At 30.2% G+C, this 17,359-nt stretch overlaps 6 protein-coding genes across 6 annotated transcripts; 2 read left to right on the forward strand and 4 right to left on the reverse strand. All coding sequences in view use genetic code 12, as the record gives it.

Annotated features, from left to right (window-relative positions):
- Positions 1-9: 9 nt before the first annotated feature.
- Positions 10-3,468, reverse strand: MRR1 (Mrr1p; the record flags this gene model as incomplete). The annotated part of the gene is made up of 1 exon (XM_051760846.1): positions 10-3,468. The coding sequence occupies one exon, from the start codon at positions 3,466-3,468 to the stop codon at positions 10-12; it is 3,459 nt and encodes a 1,152-aa protein (XP_051617218.1).
- A 919-nt stretch (positions 3,469-4,387) lies between these two features.
- On the forward strand, positions 4,388-5,386 carry KGF55_000059 (cationic amino acid transporter; the record flags this gene model as incomplete). The annotated part of the gene is made up of 1 exon (XM_051760872.1): positions 4,388-5,386. One exon carries the CDS (start codon positions 4,388-4,390, stop codon positions 5,384-5,386), a length of 999 nt encoding a protein of 332 aa, XP_051617219.1.
- Positions 5,387-5,508: 122 nt separating this feature from the next.
- Positions 5,509-8,913, reverse strand: ZCF35 (Zcf35p; the record flags this gene model as incomplete). Its single annotated transcript, XM_051760884.1, has 1 exon — positions 5,509-8,913. The coding sequence occupies one exon, from the start codon at positions 8,911-8,913 to the stop codon at positions 5,509-5,511; it is 3,405 nt and encodes a 1,134-aa protein (XP_051617220.1).
- A 370-nt stretch (positions 8,914-9,283) lies between these two features.
- Positions 9,284-11,536, reverse strand: FAA2 (Faa2p; the record flags this gene model as incomplete). Its single annotated transcript, XM_051760895.1, has 1 exon — positions 9,284-11,536. One exon carries the CDS (start codon positions 11,534-11,536, stop codon positions 9,284-9,286), a length of 2,253 nt encoding a protein of 750 aa, XP_051617221.1.
- A 1,703-nt stretch (positions 11,537-13,239) lies between these two features.
- KGF55_000062 (tRNA splicing endonuclease subunit) lies at positions 13,240-14,565 on the forward strand (the record flags this gene model as incomplete). Its single annotated transcript, XM_051760906.1, has 1 exon — positions 13,240-14,565. One exon carries the CDS (start codon positions 13,240-13,242, stop codon positions 14,563-14,565), a length of 1,326 nt encoding a protein of 441 aa, XP_051617222.1.
- An 87-nt stretch (positions 14,566-14,652) lies between these two features.
- Positions 14,653-16,893, reverse strand: KGF55_000063 (SKN1/KRE6 family beta-glucan synthesis-associated protein; the record flags this gene model as incomplete). Its single annotated transcript, XM_051760917.1, has 1 exon — positions 14,653-16,893. The coding sequence occupies one exon, from the start codon at positions 16,891-16,893 to the stop codon at positions 14,653-14,655; it is 2,241 nt and encodes a 746-aa protein (XP_051617223.1).
- Between the last annotated feature and the right edge of the window lie 466 nt (positions 16,894-17,359).

The following is a 17,359-nucleotide window of genomic DNA, read 5'->3' on the forward strand; positions in this document are numbered from 1 at the left end:
GCCCCAAATTCAAACATTAAACATTTGATCGAATGGTAGATCGGAAAAGAAGTCGAACGATCCATTTTCCTCAATTCCTAAACCTCCCGCAGTTACACCAGCAAATCCCCCACCATTAAGATTGAAACCATTATTTCCATTAGTATTAGTGTTTAAGTTATTAAATTGATTTTGATCAAATGATGAATACGGTGTTGCTACACTTTGCCAAGGTGTGGGGAATGGCGAATAATTTCGATTGTTAAGGTCATTAGGCATTTGAGAAAACTGATTAGCCAAAGCTGGTTGAGTCTGTGAAAAGAATTGTCGTTGTTGCTGTTGCAGCTGCTGCTGTGTCGTGTTGGAATCTTGAGAATTTGGGATTTGTTGTTGCTGCTGTTGTAGCATTTGTAACCAAATTTTATCAATTTCTAGATTGGTGGCAACGTCCAATCCAAATTCGTTGGTATATGTCTTAGCATCAACTGAAATATCTGAATTTGGAGTTAGTTTATTAACTGGATTTGTATTAGTTGTACTTGAGTTGCTTGATGAAACACTATTTTGATGTTTGTATTGTTTATAAGTAACATCACTACAAAATTCATCACCCATTAATCCTGTCTTACCTAAAATTTTTAAAGCTTTTTCACACATAACAACAATTTCTTCAATCTGATCTGTTGTGAAACCAGGTAATTTAGCTTCAGATTTGCTATCGACAAATTGATCTTTATAAAATTCCATAGTTGTTATAACTTTCAATAAATAAGTATGACTTTTCGTTAATTTCCAAGCGTAAAAATATCTAGAGCTTAACTTCGATACAGCAGCAATTGAGACTTCGGCACATCTTGTTAAACAACTTGAAAATTTACACAATTCTTTGTAATATTCATAATACTGAGTATCTGAATAACACTTTTTCTCGTGATCAGGTTTTGACTTCAAAGAGTAGATTGATAAATTCACTCTTATTATCAATGCAAAGTACACTTGATTTAATTTATGAATTATTTGTTGTAGTTTTGGATTGATAAACATATCACAAATTACATCTGAATTACCCATTAATTCGAAATAATGAGGCATTAAGTCCATTGCTGCAATTTTTATAATCTTCTTCAAATAAAAAAATGCTAAACCCACATCTTTATATTCATAGTGTAAAAAAATATGAAAGTATATTGATACAAAAAATGATTTTAATGAAATGTAAAACTTAGCTTTAAAATTTCTTTCAAAAATATGAGATCCAGGAGTAATAACCAAACATTTGCTTAATGATGAAAATTCTCCACCCATTGCATTTTCGAATTTACTTATTGAATTACATAATTCACTCACCTTCGTTGATCCATTAATTCTCAAGACTTTTTTTAATATCGTCCTTAACAAATCGTACAATTCCGATGATTTTGGGAAAAAAACATTCGTGACTGTTTTGTCTAGTTCAACATTCGTTGAATTTGCATTTTCTTCATTACAAAATGGAATTTTGGTATCATAGCTATCAGGATCAATTAACATAGGACTTCCAAAGGTATAAGCATGATGCATGTCACCTAAAACTAATACGTGCCAAATTTTTCTACCTAAATGATTCATTTTCTGATCCTGCAATATTCCTGAAAGATTATCCGGTTCTCTATTCAATCCTAACGAATAAGCCATTTGAATTAAAAGTGCAGAAAATGCATTTGTGTCTGCTCCGTCGCCGTCGTCTCCATCTTCTGGTGCATACATGTAATAAAATCTTATGTATAATGCTAATTGTAACACAGACATCGACGTTCTTCTTAAAATATCAAATTGATACAAGCAAAAAGTGGCAACACTTATAGTATTTATACTGATAGGGTTCTGCATTAAAAATTTGATATCTTGAGCTTTTTCAGAAGGATCAGTTGTAGTCAATCTTTCTTCATTTACCAGTAACTTATTTGAAAATAATGATAAATAAGTTAATCTCATAACAATTAATAATAGTCCAACAATGGCCAAGTCTAATCTTTTCTCAATTTTCAAATTTTCAATTGGTTTTTCATCATAGGATCTTGGTCCGATAATTTTGACAACTGACTCCAAAAAATCTTTTTCATCTAAAAATGGCATAAATGGAAAACAATACGTGAAGAATCTATCAATCAATTTCCAAATTACTTTTTTTGAAGGAAGTAGTTGACGAATCCGATCGATTAGTTGAAATTCACAACTAAACTGTCCTTCATACAAAGTTAAGTCCAATGGCAAGGTGTCTTTGTTAACTCTTTTCTTCAATTTCTCCTTCAATAAGTCATAAGGTACAACATCGCTATATCCATTTGATTCAAGTATACGCTTTTTAAATTGACCTTCTGACTCATCTGTATCATTTGTAACTAGCATTGTATTTTCTTGATTAATTTCTGCATTTGCTGGACAAATTGCTAAATTTTGAGTGCTTTCTTTCATTTTACTGATGTGTTTCCATAACAAACTTAATACTTCATCTCTTCTCATAATCGAAGACCATGCAAATGGTCCATAATTTATACGTTTGTAATCTTTGCAAAACACTGAAGAATAGTTGTCAAAAAAATTTATTGTTTCTGAATCATTCAAATATGGATTTACACCATCCATCGTTTCATTAATTTCAGTTTTTACGTTTGTGTTAGGTGTTGTTGAATTATAAAGTGGTGATGCTTTGGTGGATGTACTACTAATTGACGATTCGTAAGGTGAAAAATGATCTTTGAAACTGATAGGTGGTAAATGAACAGGGGGTGATCTAACTCTTGCATCTGACAAGTTGTATGATGTTGTAAATTGGGATGATTGAGATTGATTACTTCCAATAGTAGAAACTCCAGGACTCCATGAATGAGTAATAGATGTGGTAGGTGGTGGCAAAACAGGAGAAGGTACAGAAAATGGGTTTTGATGAGTAATACTGCCGAATCGTTTTGTATTGTGAATATTATCAGATTGAGGTTTATTTTGAGATGATTGAATTTTCGATTCGATGCTTTCAAGTCTTCGCTTTAAAAATTTAAGTTCTTCTAATGACACCTGCTCCTCGTTTAAAGCTGATGATGATGATGTAGTCACTTTCGATTTCTTGGTGTCTTGATCTGAGATACTGGAATTAGATGTTCGTTTCAACACGGCTGGTTTATTAGTAGATAACTCTGTTTGAGGTTGCATACTTGATTGAAGATTAATTTCAGGATTTGCAAACTTCATTGGTTGTTTAGCACTTTTCTCATAGGGTTGTATTGATGAGGTAATTTGATCTCCATTTCTTGAAGACTCATCATCATAAGTGCATATAACTTTCTTTCTAGACTTGACACAATTTGAACAAGGTAGTTGACGATCACATTTAATTTTTCTTGCTTTACAATTAAGACAGACAAGACTAGGTCTATTTCGTTTCTTATGTTGACTTTCTTGTTTCCTTTCTGATTTTTGTAATTCAGGTGATGGTTGCATCAGTGTTGACATATTGAAGATATATTGATGTTAGTCACTTGCTGAATGAAAAGCACGTATTTTAATTCAAAAAATTTAAAAAAGTATTTGCAATCCGATAGTCAATCAATTTAAATTATATGTAACGCCTTTTTCTTTTAACTGTGATTCGATATGTAATCAGAATTTATATAAGTAAGGTTTACTTTATTGAAAAAAAAAAGCGGGCAAAAAAATAAAGAGCTAAATGTTCGGAGATACGAGGAAAGTTCGGGTTTGATATTTTTCAACTTTAGCTTTGAATACTGAACTTAGATATTATAGAGTAGAACCAACTTTATACTGAAAAGAACAGAAATAATTTGATACATGAACCTCTGAAAACAAGTCTGTTCAAAAAACATCACAGTAATGTTTGATTACGACATAAGGATAGTAAATTGGTTGGATGTTCGTTGTTGGCCAAGATTGCTGCAAATATTAATCGATTTATAACATTTTATAGATGTGAAACACCCACATCTATATATTTAAAATTTCTTTTCATAGTGATTATGCATGATCAACAGATCTTGTTGAAATCAAAATTGTCGAAATATACTTCGCTAAGTTTCATTCCCCTTGACTCAAAATGTGATCTCGCGCGGCGCTATCTATGTGAAAATTTTAAAAGTAGTACGAAGAGAAAAAAATGGAGTGACAAAACTAATTATATTTTTTATTCTTTCTAATTTTAAATTTTATTGCTTAAACTTTTACATTTTGCAACTATCAAATTTAAGTTCAGTAGATCGAGTCAAATAATATAGAACAAACTTTCACAACTATAGCAGTATTAACTGGACTCAAAAATAAGAAATAAACTTTCACACGTCAAAGACACCTTAACTTTCAATCCCATAAAGTCATTTAACCACAAACATATAGACTTTCATATAGTTCATCATAGATAATGCTACCACCACCAGTAATATTAGATTCTCAAGCAATAAGTGGAATAACAGGCTCAATATCAATAGCATGTTGGATTGTAGTCTTTGCTCCTCAAATATCTCAAAATTTTATCAGAAAATCATCAGATGGTTTAAGTTTAACTTTCATAATATTATGGTTAGCAGGTGATGTCTTTAATGTATTGGGAGCAGTATTGCAAGGACTTTTACCAACAATGATCATATTAGCAATATATTATACTTTAGCTGATATTGTTTTATTATGGCAATGTTTAGTATATGGAAATGGAGACGATAGTGAAAAAAAAACTGATTTGACTCACTTATCACCGGCAACTCCTATAAACGATGATATCTTGGAGGAAGCTGTTTCACCATCTATACGGTCCCAAGACTTAGAAAATTCCGATTCAAAAAAGTCAAACTATTCTTCAAATGGACTAACCAGTATTTTATTGAATACATTAATGGTATCATTAGTTTTATTATCAGGAATAATTGGGTGGTATATAAGCTACCTCAACGATTTAAAAAATGACGAAAAACACCAACACCATAATCATGACTCAAAAAATTCTACCAATTTAGTATTTGATCCATTAGCTCAATTTTTTGGATGGTTATGCGCTATATTGTATTTAGGATCAAGAATTCCTCAAATTGTTTTGAATTATGAAAGGAAGTCAACTGATGGCATATCATTTATGTTTTTCTTATTTGCATGTTTGGGTAATTTGACTTATGTCATCTCAATCATATCGATAGATATGAGTTGGTATTATTTATGGGTAAATAGTTCTTGGTTAGCAGGATCATTGGGGACTTTGGCTTTAGATTTTACGATTTTTGTTCAATTTTTTTTATATAATAAAGATGATGAATTAAGTTTTACTGATAGCGAAGCTACTAGTTGTTGCGAGAGTAATCATGAGCGTTTACTCAATGGTAACAACAATGAAAGCTATGGTTCAACTACATCTAATGATAAGCATGTATAAAAAAATAATATAGATTTAATGAATAGATATTTAGGTTTTAATGAAATTGGGAATCTAGTGAATCTAGTGAATCTAGTGAATCTGAAGTTATATAAAGCGCCCGCACCTAAACTTTACAAATCTCACATATTGAAAATTTTATCTAATGGTAAATCCTGAAATAGTTCTGAGTAATTGAACAAATTATCTTGTTGATAGATATTGCTATGACCTGATACATTGTTAAGATCACTCAGACTTTGGTATTGACTTTGAGTATTTATAGAATTGGAATATTGATCATTTAATTTTCCGAACGAGTCATAAGCCACATTTATGGCATTATCATGATCAAAATTTCTCACGTTTGACACATTGTTTCCTGGATGAGACTGAGGGTGTTGCTGATGAACATTTTGTAACAGACTTTGTTGTCCTTCCGAATGTGCGCCATGTTGTCCGTAGGGTTGCTGCATCTGCTGTTGTTCGTACGGAGTTTGAACAGTTTGTTGTTGTTGATTAGTTTGCTGACTACCTTGAGAACTCGAATATCCTTTGTTCTCTTTTTCATTTTTAAACGATAACATTTGCAACCAAATTGAATCAATTTCTTGACTATTATCAAAAGTCAAATCATCAAAGCCTGTAAAATATAAACCATTGGAAGCAACGCTTCCTGGTGTAGGAATACCATTTGACGAAGGAGAGGTTGTTGTAGTGATTGAACCTGAGTATGAATTGTGCATTGGTTTACTCGATGACGATTCATTAGCTTTATTATATTGGTATGTATTAGGCATTTCAGTTTTCCTGAACAACGAAGGAATGTCAACTTCTCTGCAATATTTATCGACTTTTTCTTGTAATTCATCTAATCCTATTTCAGCAACATCCGACAATTCACTCATATGTTCGATTATTGAATCTGAAAATTCTAAACCCTTTGAGTCATTCTTTTTGTAAAATTCTTGACTCGTTACTAGTTTCAAGTAATAGTTCTGACTTCTCGTCACCTCCCATGCAAAGTAATATCTATTACTTAAAATTGAAACAGCTGTTAAACAAACACGACATGATTTCTCCATCAATGTTATAAACCTATTAGTAGAATCAAATTTCTGTTTATAGTTCGTATCATTTTTGATACAATGCTTATGCCATGAATTATTCAGCATTTTGTAAAGTGCAAAGTTACTTCTCATTATACCTATTAAACAAATATCGCTAATTCTTGTAACAACTTGAATTAGCGTAGGGTTCAAATACAAATCCGAACCTTCTCCAAAAAGTTCTTGACCTCTGACGATTAATGCAAATATTGATGGTAAAACTTCATTCATTCCAATAGCTAATAGTTTTTTGAGGTAAAAAAAACATAGCTTACTATTAATCGGATCATAAAAATGGAATAAAAAACAATAATTTAACATCATAAATGAGTACATTTTCAATAAAATTGCAATCTTCATTAACTTATTTGTGTGATAGCTACTGTTGGTTTCCTCTAAGGGAGAGATATAATCACCTGTTTTACCAAAAATTTTTCTGACACCAAGTTCCAAACAATTGAGATGAGTGGTTAGTTCATATAATTTGATTTTGTTACTCACTTTCGAGTATAAATCAAATATTTCCAATATCGGACCTTTGACTAATGCTGAAATAAATGCATATAAAGAGTAAGACGTTTTGTCTTGCTCTATATCAATCAAGTTTGAATTTGATTCTGACAAATAAGGTCTTTTCGTATCATACGACTCTAATCTAATCAGTGCTGGAGCACCATAAGTATAGGCTTGATGATAATCCATCAGCAACACAAAATACCAAATTTTTCTGTATAAATTTTTCAATTTTTCATCCTTGAAGTCTGGGTTTTTATCAGGTTCACGATTTAATCCCAACATGTAACTCATCGAAACCAATGTACTATTTTGGATTTGGCTATTCCCACCCTCTAATCCATCACCTTCTTCAGGTGCATATATTTGATACATTCTGATATACACTGCACATTGTAGCATAGGAAGACTAACAATACCAAGTTTTTCTGAATAAAACAAGCATGCTTGCGCTACACAAACACTTCCAATAGGAACAGCATTCAACAATAAATATTTTCTTTCTTCTTCCTCGTATGTTAAATCTTTCTTTGTTAATATCTTTTCATTATGAGATCCCTTGTTGTGAAACAATGATAAATAACTAAGTCTTAATACAACTAATAAAATACCAATTTGACTGAAATCAACTTTATTTTCGATCTTGACATTTGGAACTATTTGCTCATAAGATTCAGGCCCAATAATTCTTTCAATTGACTTCCTAAAATCCCCCTCAATTAAAAAAGGCATAAATGGATATAAAATCAACATAAATCTTCTTATTAGTAGCCAGATAACTTTTTTTTGTGGCATTAACATTTTGATTTGCTCAATCAATGTGAATTCTCGATCCTTAGCTCCTCCTAACACGCTTAAACCTAAAGACAAAGTTGATATGTTGATTGGTTTATGAATTTGTGGATCGTTATTTGTTTGATTATTACCACTTAAACTTTCTTCTTCTTGTGTATCGGTTTTAGCTTGAAATGTTGAAACAATTTTTTCATCTATATTCAATGTCTTTTTTATTATATCATCTTTTGGAACCATTAACTTTTTTAATCTATCATACGTTATTCCAGCTTTGAAGTTATTCATTTGATGTTTCTCTACAAGTGCAAAATTTCTCAAAGCTTTATATGAGGGACTGTTTCTTACCGAATATGACCATGACAAAGGGTACAAATTCCTGTTTCTCATTATATCGTTGCTTGGGTAAGATTGAGAATAAGACTTAAAAGAATCTTCAGGATCATCATAAGGGTTTATTCCTATCAAAAAATTCTCCCTTTTGGGTAGATCAGACAAATGAATCTGATTTGTAACCGATAAATTTGGATCATACATATAATTTCTTTCTGATGTTATGTTTTCAAAAGGTATATATCCAGGTCTTGATTCCTCGTGAGTTGTGAAAATCACGTTTCTATACGTATCAACACTATTGTTGAATACAAGATCATTATTTCCTTTAACTGCTTTATTTTTTGATTCAATACTAGGTCCTGGTGATTTTAGAATTTTATCATTTATCATTGTTTCATATCTTTTAATTTTGGATTGTAAAGCTTCTAACTCTGATTTTTGAAGTATCACACAAACATCATTTTGAGAAGAAAGCGTACCATTTATATTTCCTGATGATGACTTTGAAACTAATACATTTTTTGGTTTCCTTCCGGCAGTAGGGTTGTTATTCTTTCTTGGCCTCTTTCTATTATTTAACCTTTCATCATAAGTACATTCCTCAATTATGCCATTTTTAAAACAACCATTACAAGGCTTACCTCTATCACATTTGATCTTCTTTTTTCTGCATGGAAAACAAACTAGACTTGGTCTATTCCTTTTTTTAACTGTATGATCAGGTGAACTTGTGTCAATCTTGTTTATCTCCGGATCACTTTTTAAGCTCGATTTAGTATTATTTTCAACTAGTGCCATTCTTAAATCTACGCAGATACTAAAATTATACAAAGGGCTACTTCTATTTCATGAATCAAAAAGCTAATTGTGGATTGCAATGTGTTATGATGAATTGTATTAGTCTGACTTCATGGATATAAGGTACAAAAACTTCAAATTTTTTCCGGACTGTTAGATGAACTAAATAGACTAAATCGAAAAAAAAGAATTTAAGAAAAGTTAATAAAACTTTAATAACCAATTTAAGTGATCATTAACTACAAATAAATGTAGACAATTTGAACTATCTAATCATATTTTATAAATCTATATAGAGAAATTTCTAATGATGATATAACAATATTTATAATTTTTTCTAGTATTTTTGAAAGAATATAATGATTTCAATTTATAATTTTGCAACTTGTTTTGCTCCATGGATCAAACTTTGTTCAATTTCGTATAGTTTATGTAAAGCTTCTGCAAAAAACTTTTGAGCAATTGGTCTTCTTAATTTGAAAGTGGGAGTTACTACTTCTCTTTCGACCGTCAACGGATTAATTTCAATATGAATATTATGTAACAATTCAAATCCATTTAAATGATTTTTGACATTTGAATTTAAAATATTCAAAATCTTAGTTTTGATTGGTTTTTCATTAAGGTAGTTCAATAATTCTTGTTGTGACATATCAATTTTGTTGAAACCATATTCTTGATTCAAAAATTTTAAACAATGTTCGTAATCAATTCCAACAACACCAATAAGATAGGATTTTAATGAATTACCATGAACAAATATTTGATTGATAAGGGGATTTGCTGAAAGGTATTTGTTTTCAATTTTTTCAGGTGATACATATTCACCTTGTGCCATTTTGAAGAAGTTTTTAACACGATCAATTATACTGACTCTACCAAATTCATCAATAGTTGCAATATCACCAGTATGAAACCAACCATCTTCTGTAATTGCTTTGTTTGTCTCCTCTTGATTATAATAATAACCTTTAAACATTTGTGGACCCCTTAATAAAACTTCACCCTGTAAGTTTTCAATGGTGTATCCCATATCTGGTACACTCCTCAATTTATATTCTCCTGTGGGTGAAATTGAACCACTGGTTCCTGGTTTTGAATCATACATACATGTACCAGTTATTGCAGCACCTGATTCAGTCAAACCATAATATTGTATCAATCCCATATTTAAACATGCTTTCAAATATACTATAGTTGTAGCAGCAACAGGAGCTGATGCTGTTTGAACCCATCTTAAATTCTCAAAACCAATGAATTTTTGAATATTTAAATAAGGACCATAAGAATCATATTTTGCATTGAATCCTTCAGACCCTGCAAATTTTCCATGTTCTTTTATTTTATAATCTATAATCTCATTTACTTTAATTTGCTCAGATTGTGGTAATTCCTTGATCTTGTTTTTAATAACTCCTTCCAATTTGGTCAATAATCTTGGCACAATCGACATATAAGTTGGTTTCAAAATTCTCAAATCATCAAGCATATAGTCAAATGGAATAAAATCTTTTTTACCAAGAGTGATTTGGGGTAAACTTAATGCATAACCAGTACTTAAAGCAAAGGCTGAAGTTTGTCTTTCGTACAAATGAGTCAATGGTAAATAGATGTATGCGGTATCACCTTCTTTAGCTTGTGGCTCAAAACACATTATGAATGAAATGTAGGATGAAGCACAACGATGTGGAACCATAACTCCTTTAGGTTTTGAGCCAGTTGTTCCAGATGTAAATGAAATGGTGAATATACTATCTGGGTTTGGAGGAATTTCTTCAATGGGATTGGATTTACCAATGTTTTCAATTTGTTTTAAATCTTGTATTTCAACATTCAATTGATCGGCCAACTTTAATAACTCTTTATTGACGTATTTAATTGGATCCATAGAAACAATAGATATCAAACCTTCTGTTTCTTTAGGGTATGATTGTTTAAGCTTGAGCAACACTTCAACTTTATCTAAGGTGCATACAACCATTGGACTTTGAGTTAGACCTAGAATATATTGAGACACATCACTTCCCAAAGTGTCATACAAAGCAGTTGATGTGATTGAATATGAAGAACATGCCAAATCAGCCAAGATCCATTCTACTCTATTAACAGCAAAAATGGATAAAATGAATGAACAACTCTTTTCAATACAATTGTCGGCATTATCTCTTAAATAATTGGGTATTCCAAATGAGGTTGTAAGATGATTTTTAACTTTCTTATGTGATTCAATTTTGTCAGGATTTAAGTATTTGTTTAATAATAAAGATCTAATGATGCCAGCTCCAATATGATTTTTTTTGACAAATGTTTCGTTATATGACAAGTACTCATAAAAATCACTCAGTTTTCCAGTATCATAATCGTATTTCCTTACACCAAGACAAGGACGTGATGCATATCTCTTTGCTGCGGTATTAAACAATTTGGCATGAGTATTTAATTCTGGATGAATCGAATCAATCAATTTGTTCTTTGAAGCTTTATTTCTGAAAGTTTGCGAAAATTTTGAATTAATTGAACCATCAGAAACCTTTACGGACTGGAAAACATCCTCGTTGAGTGGTAGTTTTGTAATCGAATCTTCAGCTGAGCATTCAATTGATGAAAATAAAGAATCAGACATTTGACGATTTTAATTTCGAGATTTCGAATGAGCAAATTTGTATCAAAATTATTGATATATGGAGTACAATAGAATGTTTCAGGTTGAAAATAATAGGAAAGTCTAGTGAATATATATTTTAATTAACGAAAGATAAACGATCGGTTATTCAAGTTGAATACCCGTGAGTGGTGCTTCATCATTAAGCTTTTATATTAAATAAAGCTTCTTTAATAATGCATTGATGATAAAACTTTACGAGTTGGGGTTGACACCAGATGAAAATGTTGGGGTTCTTATTTCAAGAAAGTTAAGAATAATTCAAAAACTTTGAAACACAGCAAATTTTATTTTCCGTATTACACTTCTTGCTCATCAACTAAAACTATGTATGAGAGATAGTCTTGCCTTCCTACGCTAGATTTGTTGATCGATAAATAGATTTGAAAAGTTTAAAGACTGAGTACAAATTATAGAGTCAAACGATGCGGGGGGTTTAGCTAAGCGCTAGTTTTGATAAAGTCAAATTAATTTTTTTCATTAAACTTCCCCACAATTACTTAAATTTAAGTTTCAGATTTGATAGATATAAGGACAAGATTCGAAATTTATTTGGTAGCATATAAGCTTCAAACTTTAGGTATGGTTGAGTATTGCATAAGAAGTTATGAGTCCTTCACCACAATATCTATTGTTCATGTTTATATTCCAGAATTATGAGAATTTGGTTCTTTGAAAACGGAGTTATGACGTATTAAAAGGAGAATCATTTGCTACTTTTGTTGGTAAATGAATTTAATAAATTATATTGCCGTCTTCACCTTTCGAACAATTATTTGGTTATAAAGTGTATTTCAAAGACACAACAAAACCAATATAGAATTGCAATTATTCACTATTTCCTCCACTTTGGATTTTTTTAGTAATTTTAATACCAAAATAGATTCGTAAAATTTAATTAATAACACTAAGCCGAGTCTCCTTACTTCGACTTTTGAATAAACTATAGGTTTTGTATTAGTGTCTCACTGATCGAGTTTCTAACTTGTATACCCGTGGATCCATTATAAAGATGATTCTCCCTTTAATAAATGTTCTTGATAACGACTTCATGATCTCAGAAATAGAAGATCATCTTCGCTTTCTATCTAAACATTTATTGATATGTTGAGCAAATCTTCCACCTGCTATTTTTCTATTACAATTTTCACAATCAAAATACCTAGAAGTTTCACTCGTTTTTAATTTAATTTTATCTTGACCAAATATGTCTCTATTTACATCTTTAGTTTGAAAATTATAATTTTTGATTAATTTATCTGTCTCCTCATTATTGCTAATTGAGTTTTCAATCGTAAGATGATTTGAATATTGGTTCAATATTTGATTTTTGATTATGTTTTTGATCATGTCGTTTAATAATGAATCTGACTATCGGTGAATTTTGTTAATACTTTTGCATCATTAACATATTAATTACTAATTAACTTACTAGCAGGTAGAATGTCACATCTGATTGTACCATTTTAAAATCTAAATTTATGTTTTGAGATTGTATCTCGTGAGAGTAGATCAACCTTTCTTAAGTTACTCAAAACTCTTTTCAATGATTTTAATTATTCACCATTAACCTGATGCGGAAAAATATGCGGTTCACAAAAATTACTATTAGTTATGAACCATCTCGAAAAGACCATCTCTAAATCACTTTAGTTTTCCATTTAATGTCTTACATAGAAGACGATGAGATCCCTACCGCAGATAAACTCATTCAGAATAGTGAGTCCAAGGATGAAATAGAATTAGAGGACGAAATTCAACAAGATTGGAAACAATTCACATCGTCAAAGCAAAACATATCATCAGTATCAATTCCAAAAAGAGGAGAGAAAGAGTTCGAACCAGATGGGACTGCTGTTCAACTAACGTCATTACAAGAATCACAAAATGCTATGTTTGCAGCATTATCTCAAGATCGTGGTCATCATTATTCTAAACGATTAATTGGAGTATGGTGTTCTAAAATTCATCAATGTGTGATAATTAATGTTAAGGGGAATTATTTTAAAGACATGGGTAAGGGTAAAGATAATTTCATTTATTTGAATAGTATTGAAACTATGTATTTGGCCGAAAGAGGCAGTCTAGTGGTTTTTTTATCGAATGATAAATTTGAAAAATTGATCCTTGATAATGATATCAAGAATTTGAAGGAGTATAACATAGAGAATGAGCTATGGGGTTTAGATTTGGAATACCTTTATTGTTTGACAGAGATCGATGTTGCAAAATATCAAATTTATGCCTACTTGAAAAGATTAGGTTATTTGTTGATGGAAGTAGAGACCAACCACATTCAAAAAGAAATTCAAATAGTCAATAAACCAAAACAAAATTCGAAACTAGATGTATCATACTGGCTACTACCGAGAAAATGGGGAATATTGCCATATCCGAATCTACATACATCACACTTTGCATCAAAAAATTATTTTAATTATACAAATATAGCTGAATCCATATCATTAAATAATCAACTAATAACTCCTCAACAACCAGAAAATGAATTTAACATAACATTCAATGTTTGGAGACCCACACCTCAATTTTCAAAGAAGAACCCTCCCTACCCTGATTATCAAGTATGTGTAGTTGATTCATCTAAAAATCAAGATTATTTATCTTTTGAACAAATTAAAAATTTACAATCTAAATTGCTCAGGCAAGAAGATTTTGAAACTCAAAAACCTAAAATTAAACCCAAACCAACTACATCCAAAACAGAAACAAAAAAACAAATCAAAGCTAAACGAGCAGAAGAAAGAAATAAAAAATTAGATAAATCAATACAACTAAGAAATTCATATTTACGTCAAAGAGATATGGGATTTAAATATGGTTATGCAAGTCTTATAATTGGAATTTACAATTATGGAGTTTTAAATTTTGTTAATTTATCAACTGGAAATTTCAATTGTGAATTTAAAAAGGCAAATTTAGATAACATTTACCCCAATAAAAATCATTCAATAATTTATAACGAATTTTAATGATAATACGATATGGAAATTTACATTTAAATAAAATAACTTTTATAAAACCACTCTATAAAATTGCTGTCTCTTTTTGTCTTATATTCAACAACCTGTCAATTTATTTTTTGGGAAAGTGTATCCTCCCAGTTCAAAAGTTGTTAAATTCATATTATAATAAATATTCTTATGTTGTTCAATATAATTAGCTGTTGGAAAATCATCTGGATCACAACCCATATTTATTTCATCTTCTGGTTGATAAACTCTGACATAATCAACTCTCATTCTACTTGGAAATACTAAACTTGGCCAATCTATATATGCCCAAGAATTAGATACACCTAAATTCATTATAATACTAATAGGTTCTTTAGGTACTTGTCTCCAACCTACATTACCATTTGGATGTAATGCAGTTGATTTCATTGTAAAAGTGGGATTATCACCAACAAACCAAGTTATATAACCAGTATCATCATCATTTAAATATTCATAACCGAATTTTTGAAAATTATGTTCATGATCACCAAATTGATACCAAGTAGTATTTAACATAGAAACACCAGAAACTGCTTGTTGAAAAGGTCCTCCTGCATATGTATTCATTAAAGTTACTGAAGCATTATAGATTTCAATGAAATCATAATCTGGCATATACCAAATATCATAAGGAGCAATTTGTAAAGATTGTGATACTCTACCAATAACTCCGTGAATTTCACCTTCTAATGCATCAATTTCAGGTGCTCCTCTACCTTTTCCTGGATTAGGATGTGATTCTCCAGGACATGTACAAGAATTTAATCTTTGACCTGGTAAATAAGATATACCATCTGGAGATGATTGATTTGGAGTTATACCAGCATCACAAGTATCATAAGTATATGGCCATACACCTTCTGTTGAAGCTAAATATCCTGGTCTACCTAAATTACCCATTGACCATAAACCAGGCCATAAACCAGAAATATTACCATAACCAGGTAACATTGCAGAAAATTCTAATTTACCTTGAGTAAAACACATTTTATTCCAACTTTGAACCATACCTGATCTATAAAATAATCCATGATTTTTAAAAGCATCTAATTGTAATACTAATGTACCGTTTTCAGTTGTTGCAGCATCTGGATCATACCATTCTAAATCTTGAGTTGCAGCATAATGAAAATCAGGTGCAGTAAAAAATTGATCATCACCATCGTAAAAAGTTCTACCTTCTGCATTAAATTCATCACTAAATACTAATTTCCAAGTTCTACCATCTTGTCCAACATTTGTTAATGCATATTCTGGAGTATCTGGATCAACTAAACTTTGTCTTATTGCACTTAGCATAGGATATGAATAATCAGTTAATATTTCATAAACTTGAGGTCTATATGGTGATGAAACATTTGTAAATGTTAATACAGGTAATAAAATAAATATACATAAAGCAATAATTAATAAAGCAATAAAAGCTAATAATCCACTTAAAGATCTACGATCCATATTTTTTAAATCATAAATAAATCTATTTTTATTATATTCTGAATCAATAACTGGATCTGGATTATGTAAATAATCATCAGGTTCTTTTTCATCTATACTTAAAGGAAATTGAGATTCCGGATAACCTCCAAAAGGAGAAAAATCATCATAATTATTATTTAAAGTAGAAGAATTTGGAGGTGATGAACTTGATGTATTGAATGAATGATTATCTTGATTTAATAAACTTGATGTTGAATGTTGATTTGATAAATATGAAAATTGTTTTGGATATCTATCATATGCTGGAATGGTGGGAGTAGATGAAGGATATTCTTGATACTGTCCTAAATTCTTGCTATTATTATTATGCTGTTGTTCTTGTTGATTTATAGATGATGGATAAATTGGATTATTTATTCGATTGTAGTTATTACCTAATAAAGGTTGAAAAGATTGATTTCCAGGTAAAATTGGTGATTGATTTGAATACATTGATTGAGAAGATTCATTATTTGTTGGTATATATTCACTTCTATGACTATCATTGAATACAAAAGAATTATCATGACTTAAGTTTTGATTATCGGTGTCACTTCTTAATCCTAATCTATTATTATAAGAATCTGAATCTGAACTCAGTTGTTGTGGAGAATAATGTTCATTCGTATGAATATTGTCAATATTTTCTTCCGAAGCTACAAATGGATTTGAAGGCGCGTGTGGCCTAATATATGATTCTTCATCACTATTATTTCTATTCAAGTATTGAGTATTATTGTTATTGTAATCATTATCATATTGTCCTTCTGAATTTATTAAATTTATAGTCGGTGGTTTTTTATTTTGATTAGTTAAATTTCTTTTCATCCTTTTGAAATTATAATTAATAATTTAGGAGGTTATTTCTAAAGGGGTGATACAGTATACAACAATTAAAAGAATGAATATTGATTGATAAAGATTTATGATCTGAATAGATTTGATGAATAGATTTATAAAATATTTTTAAATTATATCAAAACATAATTAGAAGTGTATTTGATAATTTACATTAATTTACATTATTAACATTGAAGAAATTCAAATGTTTTTGTTTAAATAATAATAAATTTTTCTTAGTAACATTATTTCTTGTCCACTATTTATTTATTTCTTGGAACGAAGCGAACGAATTAGAAATTGAAATTACACAGCAACAATTAGACAAGGAGAAGAGTTAATCGTGACGGAAGGACATAATATTCTTTTTTGTATCCCTCAGTGTAATCTTGAATGTAGCTTAAAGCGTTTCATTTATGTTGAATTTTGATAATTTATAGAAAAAATTAAATAT

The sequence above is a fragment of the Candida pseudojiufengensis genome (assembly GCF_024610245.1).
Source record: "Candida pseudojiufengensis strain CBS 10847 chromosome Unknown scaffold30, whole genome shotgun sequence".
Lineage (NCBI taxonomy): Eukaryota > Fungi > Ascomycota > Pichiomycetes > Serinales > Debaryomycetaceae > Lodderomyces > Lodderomyces pseudojiufengensis.